At 39.9% G+C, this 9,443-nt stretch overlaps 1 protein-coding gene across 1 annotated transcript; it reads right to left on the bottom strand.

Moving 5' to 3' along the window:
• Positions 1–771: 771 nt before the first annotated feature.
• LOC137030773 (uncharacterized) lies at positions 772–5,489 on the bottom strand. The gene is made up of 4 exons (XM_067401203.1): positions 5,453–5,489; positions 4,409–5,411; positions 992–1,065; positions 772–926 (listed from the first exon to the last, which is right to left on the bottom strand). The coding sequence occupies exons 1-4, from the start codon at positions 5,487–5,489 to the stop codon at positions 772–774; spliced, it is 1,269 nt and encodes a 422-aa protein (XP_067257304.1).
• Positions 5,490–9,443: the final 3,954 nt, after the last annotated feature.

A 9,443-nucleotide genomic window follows, 5' to 3' on the forward strand; every position in this document is an offset into this window, starting at 1 on the left:
GCGGGTGTTAATGTCAAGCCCTGATTGTTACTAAGCCTGCCCTGGGTACACCAAAACTACCCGCATTTTTCTTATCCGTTGCCCTCACAGATTCCTGCAGTTAAGCTTGGATGTACATTTATATTCCAATAAAGGTTATTAATGCCTCTGAAGTTTTACTTTTTGCACCATTACAATACTTATAGGCAACTAGTCATATCTTCCACCCCACGAAACATGTTAATGCTCAGTAGTACACATATATGGTGCTTTAATATAGTTGCATTGTACTAAAATGCATTCATTTTCAATGGGCATATATGCGGCTGAAACGGGTAGCCTAGTGCATCCCAAATTTTTCAACTTTAACATTTTAAAATAACATTATAGTCATTGGCCTTTAGAGAATTTTTTTTTTTTTTTTGAGGAGGTGGAGTACACAATAGGCCCCTGTGGCACAGCCTAAGCTTTTGTCCTTAATGGAATTTTTCTTCCCTACATTACTTTTACTTTTATACTTTAAGTAGTTTTGAAACCAGTACTTTTACAGTACTTAGCACTTTTACTTGAGTAAAAAGCTTGAGTTGATACTTCAACTTCTACAGAAGTATTTTTAAACCCCAGTATCTATACTTCTACTTGAGTTATGAATGTGAATATTTTTGACACCAGTGACTATTAAAACATTAATACTATTAATTAGTTACATTTTGATTGGATCTTAGTGGACTAACACAAACAAACTGTCCAATGGCTTTAGATAAAGATGCTAGGACAACAGCCAGTCACCTCTTAGAGGGCAGGAAGAAGACCTCCAGTACTAAGCCCGGGAAGGAAAGAACTTTTTATTGGTCCTGTAATGGGAGAGACACTAACAGATACAATACCGTTCTGGGTCTCCGGTTCATCCAGTGAGACACTAACAGATACATTCGCTGTTCTAAGGCCTGCGAAGGTGAGAATATAACAGAAACACTGTAACATTCTGAGCCTCTGGTTCGTTCAAAATCACAAAAAAAGATCCCATCATCTGAGTCTACAGCTTGTGAAGCAGCAACAGATACTACCACGTTCTGAGCCTCCAGCCTGTGAGGAAAGAGACATTAACAAACACTAAGTTCAGAGTTTTCTAAATGTTCTAAATGTCTTGGCATTGTTGTATATTTTCAGTATATTATTTTCTAATTCACATTAGATTTAATATAGCTGATGTCTGTTAATAACAAATAACCTTTTGTTTATTTGTATGATGGATAAGGTTATTCACCTTATTATTTCAGAGAAACAACAGTTTATCTTTCCATAAGATAACATAACTCTTCCATAGCCACAACCAACTTAACCACTTGTATTTTATGTATCTTATGCACTTTATTCCTTTATCATTCATGGTATTCATTCAGTAGTTGTGTTAGTTATTCTTGTTTATCTTTTATTAATAACATTTATTTTATTACACTTGTGTCTTGCTTGTGGTGATAATACAGAAGAGGCTCTTGTGACCGGTCTGCGCCTTCACTCTGCGTTGTGGTTTATTGAAGAGACCGGACAACAGAGATACCTCAGACCACTTGTTTTTATTCTGAGATAATAAAAATAAAAACAAAATTAAAAGACAATCTGTGGCCTTTTTAGCATCAACCTTCCTTCAGCTGCGTTTACTGCGAACTCGTGTTTATATTACAGTTTCAGATGAACTGCATATGATTTGATCAACAAACTTTACATTTAACACTAACATTTTTCCACACAACAAAACATTTTATATAAATTCAAGACAATAATATGAAGAGAAACGTAGATGGAAAACATACCTGAGATAATAAAAATAAAAACAAAATTAAAAGACAATCTGTGGCCTTTTTAGCATCAACCTGCCGGACAAAACAGACAATTTCAGCCACAGATTTTCAATTCAATTCAATTCAAATTTATTTGTATAGCGCTTTTCACGATACATATCATTTCAAAGCAGCTTTACAGAAAATGGATGTCAACATTACAATTTAAAGAATGTAGTTTGCAAATAATATACTTTAGGTAATTACAATCACTGTTAGCAGTTTAACTGAAGGTAGAAGTAATGAGCTCCTGGAAAATGAATTACATTAACAATAAATTAGGATATAGAGATTGTGCAATGTGAATGTTGATCTAGATGATTGCGTCTCCTGAAGTACTAGCAGGAGCTGGCACCGTCTCTTCACAGGTGATGGTCATCTGAGGTCTTCTTAAGAGGCTGGATACAAACTGAAGCTGATGTACTCTCTAGTCACCTCAGGGCGGGTGTCCCGAGGTAAAACAGAAAAGCAAAAGGAGAACAATTAGCGTAGCTGCTGTTCTTAACTTTAAGCAAAGATAGTCATGTGCAGTTGATCTGGTATGAGATGCGTTATGTGAATGCTTGGCTAAAGAGATGCGTCTTTAATCTAGATTTAAACTGGGTGAGCGAGTCTGAGCCCAGAAAATTATCAGGAAGGCTATTCCAGATTTTAGGAGCCAAATGTGAAAACGCTCTCCCTCCTTTAGTGGACTTAGATATCCTAGGTACAACCAGAAGTCCAGAGTTTTGTGATCTTAAAGAGCGTGAAGGATTGTAGGGCGATAGAAGATTGGTTAAGTACACAGGAGCTAAACCATTTAGAGCTTTATAGGTCATTAGCAATACTTTATAATCGATACGGAACTTAATGGGTAACCAGTGTAGAGATGATAAGATTGGTGTTATATGATCATATTTTCTTGACCTGGTAAGAACTCTAGCAGCTGCATTGTGTACTAATTGTAGCTTGTTTATTGAGGAAGCAGGACAACCAGCTAATAATGCATTACAGTAATCTAGTCGAGACGTCATGAAAGCATGAACTAACTTTTCTGCATCAGAAATAGATAACATATTCTGTACTTTAGCAATGTTTCTGAGGTGAAAGAAGGCTGTTTTTGTAACATATGAAATATGATTTTCAAAGGACAAGTTGCTGTCTAATATAACACCTAGGTCTTTAACTGTCGAGGATGGAGTAACAGTACATCCTTCTAAATGCAGATTGTAGTCTAAGAGATTCTGTGTACAGGTTTTTGGCCCAATAAGTAATACTTCAGTCTTATCTGAATTTAATAGAAGAAAATTACTAGTCATCCAATGTTTTACTTCTTTAACACACTCTGTCAGTTTGGATAATTTAGAGATTTCATCTGGTCGTGATGATATATATAACTGAGTATCATCGGCATAGCAGTGGAAACTAATCCCATGTTTTCTTATAATATTGCCGAGTGGCAGCATGTAGATTGAAAATAGCAGAGGTCCTAACACAGATCCTTGCGGCACTCCATAGTTTACTATCGTTATCTTAGATTTTTCCCCGTTTATATAAACAAAATTGTGATGGTCTGATAGGTATGACTTAAACCACCGTAATGCCTGTCCCTGAATACCAGTGTAATTTTGTAGTCGATCTAGGAGTATTTTATGATCTATAGTGTTGAATGCAGCACTGAGATCAAGTAACACTAGTATTGAGACACAGCCTTTGTTTAGAAGCTAGAAGCAAGTCGTTTGTAATTTTAACGAGCGCAGTTTCTGTGCTATGATGAGACCTGAATCCTGACTGAAATTTTTCATAGATAGAGTTTTTTTGCAAGAAGGAGCACAATTGGACCGACACCACTTTTTCTAGTATTTTAGACATAAATGGAAGATTTGAAATGGGTCTGTAATTTGCTAATACGTTTGGATCTAATTGTGGTTTCTTAATGAGAGGCTTAATAACTGCTAGCTTGAACGGTCGTGGGACGTGACCTAGAGATAAAGACGAGTTGATAATATTGAGAAGAGGCTCTTCTGCTACAGGTAACAGTTCTTTCAGTAGTTTAGTGGGTATTGGATCTAATAAACATGTTGTTGGTTTAGACACAGTAATAAGTCTATTTAGCTCTTCCTGTCCTATAGTTGTAAAGCACTGCAACTGTTCTTGAGGGGCGATAATTGAGGCTGAATCATAAAACTCTGTCAAAGGTTGTACATTTACAATTTTATTTCGGATACTTTCGATTTTTTCATTAAAGAAATTCATAAAGTCATCACTACTAAACTGTAATGAAACATTTTGTTCTGGTGATATCTGTTTATTTGTTAATCTAGCTACTGTACTAAATAAGAGCCGTGGATTGTTTTGGTTATTCTCTATAAGTTTGCGAAGATGCTCAGCCCTGGCTGCTTTTAGAGTCTTTCTATAGCGGGACGAACTGTCTTTCCATGCGATTCTGAAGACCTCTAAACGAGTTTGTCTCCTTTTGCTTTCTAGATTATGAGTTTCTCTTTTCATAGCGCAAGTAATACTGTTGTACCATGGAACAGTATTTTTCTCTCTAACCTTTTTTAATCTCATGGGTGCAACAGTATAATGTACTAGTAAAAATGGTGCACATACTGCTAGTCATTTCCTCAAGATCATTTGCGTGTTCGGGTACGATGAGCAGCTGAGACAGATCAGGCAGATTATTTGTGAATTTATCTATAGTTGTCGGGAGAATTGTTCTGCCTAGTCGATATCGTGGCGCAATTTGACAAATATCATCAGTATGCAGTACGCATGTTACAAGATAGTGATCAGAGACATCATCACTTTGCGGTAGAATTTCTATATCGGTAGGATTTATTCCATGTGATATAATTAAATCTAGAGTATGATTAAGACGGTGAGTGGGTCCAGTGACGTTTTGTTCGACCCCAAATGAGTTTAGTAAATCAGTAAACGCAGCCCCTAACGTATCATTTATATTGTCTACATGAATGTTAAAATCTCCAACAATCAGTGCTTTATCGACGTTGACCAATAGGTCTGAGAGAAAGTCTGCAAACTCTTTTAGGAAATCAGCATAAGGCCCTGGAGGTCTATAAATGGTAGCCAAAGCAAGAGATAGTAGCGACTTTTTACTTATATCTGAGAGTGTAACATTTAGCATAAGAATTTCAAATGAATTAAACCTATAGTTTGTTCTCTGAGTAACATTAAGTATCTCTCTATAGATTGTTGCTACACCACCGCCACAGCCAATCAGGCGGCATTTATTTTTATAACGGTAGCCAGGTGGACAAGACTCATTAAGACCAAAATAATGATTTGCTTTAAGCCATGTTTCAGTAAGGCAAATTACATCAAGACTATTATCCGTGATAATTTCTTTTATGATAACTGCCTTCGGTGTCAGCGATCTAATGTTTAGTAGCCCTAGCTTTAGAGATTGTTTTTGTTCAGTAATTTTACAAAAATCTGGTTTGATCACGATTAGGTTTTTTCTAGATCCTTTATTTTTATTGTTAAACCTCACTATTCGGGGAATAGACACAGTTTCTATAGACTGTACTACACTCACATTTCTATCAATGAAGTGGGCAGAACACAGGCTGTGATTTGAGGTTTGACTTACTAGTCATATGGTGCGAAGCGTCTTGGAGATGTTCTCTGACAGAAGATTAGCTCCGATGCTGCTGGGGTGCAGGCCATCACACTCGTACCGTCTCGATCAGGCTTCTGAAGTCCTGCTTCAGCACCTCCGTCTGCCGCAGCCTGGTGTCGTTCACCCCCGCGTGCAGCACTACAGCTCCGATGGTCTCAGCACCGTTGAAGATCGCGGGAATCTGCGCAGAGACATCGAGAACACGAGCACCTGGAAAACAGTGACTGCGCACCTTACCTTTGGCTGTGGTAGCGTGGACGTGGCGGATGATGGAGTCTCCGATGACCACAGCGTCGCGTTCTGCCTCGCGAAGAGGGGAGAAGCGGTTCCGTGTCGAGACGTCGAAGACCGGGGGCGGCGGAGGAGGAGAGGTCCTGGTCCAAGGCCTGGCTCGCGTCTTCCGCTGCTGAAGCACCCAAGGTCCCTGGTGTGACGGCGCCAGAGTGAACGAGGGCTGGGATGAACGCGTTGGTGCTCGGGCCCTGTGCAGAGAAACACACGGCGTAGAGGAAGCAGGAGTGTTAATATCGCGCTGCAAACTTACCGAGGGTTGGTGAGCGCCAGCGCGAGAAGTTTCCAGCTCGGCCTGCTTCTCGAGAAGGATCCGGATCTGCCACTCCACGGCCTCCAGTTCCAACTGCACCGCATGCAGCTCAAACGTGTCCTCACCTGCGCACAAAGGTAGAGAAACATCCAATACACTCGCCATTAGAGTAGCTTAGATGAAACAATAATATTGTGAGAGAGAAGATTACAAACGCTAGCGTAGCGTGGGCGTGGCACGCCGCTAATGCTAACGGCTAAAGCTAGTAGCGAAAGTTCGGGAAGTCGGATAAAACTTGCGATATCAAGGTAATCCAAATGTTTTTTATATAAAAAATGTTGGGGATGTGTTCCCCCACCGAAAAAGAAAGAGTGATAGATTATAAGTTAGATTTTACGAGGCAAAAACAAACAATTATGAATCAGCTCGACGGAGCTCTGGCTCAAAACAGATCTTGGTTAAACACTCAAAACAAATACATCATGTTCCAGAACCATTTTTAACACAAAAATAGATCGTTTCCTGTCATTTAATAGCTCATTTTAAACTTTATAGACAGAGCTTAAGTTGAACTCACCTTCCTTCAGCTGCGTTTACTGCGAACTGATAGGAAAGCGACCGGAACTCAATTCTTAAAGGAGCCGTGTACCATTTTTTACAAATTACTACAAACACAGAGGAGAACTTATAAGCATAGAAAATAACTCAAATAACAAAAATCAATATAAAAATACTGGGAGAGATTTTGAGTGAAATAAATAAATTGATATAACATCTGTTACATTCACCTCCCCTAATTTCACCAAAATTCTGCATGTACAGAAAGAGGATGTTTTCTAAAGAATCACAATGCAAAAATTCCAGTTACAGCAATGAAAGCTATCTGTCTTAACAGATACAGAGAAATTTGAGGGTGATCAGACCTCAAAACCTCTTAGTAAAGTATGTTGCCAAGTACATCATACCACACTTAACCTTTGCAACAAATCCTCATTCACATTTTGTATATTACACTTAACGAAAAAAGATTTCTCAAAAAGATAAAGGAAAAGAAAAAAAAATATATATATAGAAAGTAATCTTCCTTCACAATCATAAAGATTAGAATAGGCTCAAAAGTGACTGAGACTTTTTCTGAAACCTGTCTGACAACTTAGCAATTTTAAATGGTTTTTGGGCCATGGTTTCAATCAAACGGTTTACTTTTTTTATTACTCTACCAGCTCGTGTTGTAACCGTGCCTTGCGCTTGGTCAGGAACTGACACTGACACATCATCACAGACAGGTAAGTCTGGGTCAGTGATACCTAAACTGGTAAATTCAACTGTTGCCATTACTTTATCACAATCAGAAGTTCCTGCGCTCAGTGTTTCATCAGGGAGCAACAGGTTTTGACCTTCTGGAGCAGAATCAACACAGTAAGTGCTATCGCTCTCATCTTCTTCCTGTTCCATTTGTACATCAAATGATTTCAAACTCTTTGAGACATTGTCATTGAATACTAATGACTGTTTTTCAGGATCTTCGTCCTCCAAGGAATCAGTGGAGTTTGTTGATTGGCTCTCGCAGTCAGAATCGTTTGTGCAATCAGCAACTGAAGATCCACATGTTTCATCCTCAAGACAAGTCACTGGTAAGAAACTGATGTCTAAGAGCATATTTCGATGTACCACTTTAATGTGTCCTTTGTCATCTCTCACTTTGTATACGTGTATCTGAGGGTCATTATCCACAATAGTGTAAACAGTAGGTTCCCATCTATCGGCCAACTTTCTCTCCCCTCTTTCTCCTTTATTGGCAATGAGCACTCTATCTCCATTGTTCAAATGTACTCCCTTGATCTTGCGGTTATAAATCTTTGTCTGTTTCCTCTGTTCTTGCACAGCATGTTTTTGAGCAATTTCAGCTGCTTCGTGAAGATAAGACATTAAAGTTGCAACATAGCTGCTGTAATCAACAATCACTGGATCCTTCGATACTTGCTTGAACATTACATCCACAGGTAATCGTGGAACACGTCCAAACATGAGTTGGAAAGGTGCATAACCCGTCGTCTCATGTACTGTGGAGTTGTACGCGAAGGTCAGAGTCTGAATTTGTTGCGGCCACTTATCCTTAGATCTCAAAGGCAAGGAGCGAAGCATATTCCCTAGGGTTCGGTTGAACCGCTCTGTGATACCATTGCCCATACGATGGTATGCAGTCGTGCGAGATTTGGAGACCCCAGAAAGTGTTAACAATTCAGCAATGAGCTCACATTCGAAATTTGTTCCTTGATCTGTGTGGATCCGCTCAGGGAAACCATACACGCAGAACACATGGTCCCATAACTTCCGAGCAACTTGCTTAGCCGTCTGGTTGATGCAAGGAAAGGCGTGTGCAAGTTTAGTGAAATGGTCCGTCAGAACCAACACATCCACTGAGTGCTGTTTATTATCCTCTGCACTCCAAAACACTGCAACACTTCACGTATTCTCTAATCTCATGCTCCATCTTGGGCCAGACGAAGCGCTGTCTTGCCAAGTGAACTGTTCTAGCCTGTCCTTGGTGACCGGCAAGATCATGCAGACCATGTAGGGCTTTTCCTACCATGCTCTGAGGCAGAACATACTGATGTCTTCTCTGTCTGCTTATTGGGTCCTTAGTTACCCTGTACAGAATCCCATCACACACTTTTAAGTGATCCCATTGCTTGACAAGAGCCAACGCTTTGTAGTCGAGCTTTTCTCTCTCTCGTCTGGAAGGGCGTCTTTTACGAAGTACGAAAGGGAGTACCTTGGAAATGGTAATGTCGAGCTCTTGACTTCTCTCCAACTCGTCATGAGAGAACATAAGCAGAGGTTGTTCATTTTGGCTAGTGGCTGCAGCCTGCTGAACTAATTGCACTAACTGAACTGCTCGTGTCACTGCCGCTGTTTCTCAATCACCTTGGACTTGGCAAAGTGTCTTAACAGCTGCTGGATCACATAACTGCACGTGACAGCTTGATTGACATCCAATCTGATCACTTATCTTGTGGCACTCAACCTTCAGACGAAACACATCCTGTATGCCTTCTTCTTCTACAGCATCAGCTTCAGTAAGTAAGCGGTTGTAACTCATTCATGAGCCTATGACTAATTGATCTTGCAAATGGATCTCTGCTTAAGGTGTCAGCCACAATGTTCTTAACTCCTGCAATATGTTTGATGTCAAAAGAATAAGGGGCCAATTTTGAAACCCACCTTTGTTCACAGGCATCGAGTTTTGGCTTAGTCATAATGTGCGTAAGTGGATTGTTGTCAGTCCAAACTGTGAAGCTGTGCCCCTTGAGCCAGTGGCTGAACTTTTCGCACACACTCCACTTCAAAGCCAAAAACTCGAGCCTGTGCGCAGGGTACTTCTTCTGTGACGTGGTCAGGGTTTTGCTGGCAAAGGCAATTGGCCGAGCTGTTTCTTCCCCAGCTGGAACTTGAG

Source organism: Chanodichthys erythropterus, chromosome 11 (genome assembly GCF_024489055.1).
Source record: "Chanodichthys erythropterus isolate Z2021 chromosome 11, ASM2448905v1, whole genome shotgun sequence".
In the NCBI taxonomy this organism is placed as follows: Eukaryota; Metazoa; Chordata; class Actinopteri; order Cypriniformes; family Xenocyprididae; genus Chanodichthys; species Chanodichthys erythropterus.

What these genes read in the sequence shown, in the direction of transcription:
- LOC137030773 (XM_067401203.1), bottom strand. Translation starts at nt 5,489, where the DNA reads ATGGCCTGCACCCCAGCAGCATCGGAGCTAATCTTCT. An exon ending in AGCATCGGAGCTAATCTTCT is followed by an intron (nt 5,412 to 5,452) that starts GTCAGAGAACAT and finishes CCATATGACTAG; the next exon opens with TAAGTCAAACCTCAAATCAC. An exon ending in AGATGATGGGATCTTTTTTT is followed by an intron (nt 927 to 991) that starts GTGATTTTGAAC and finishes TCACCTTCGCAG; the next exon opens with GCCTTAGAACAGCGAATGTA.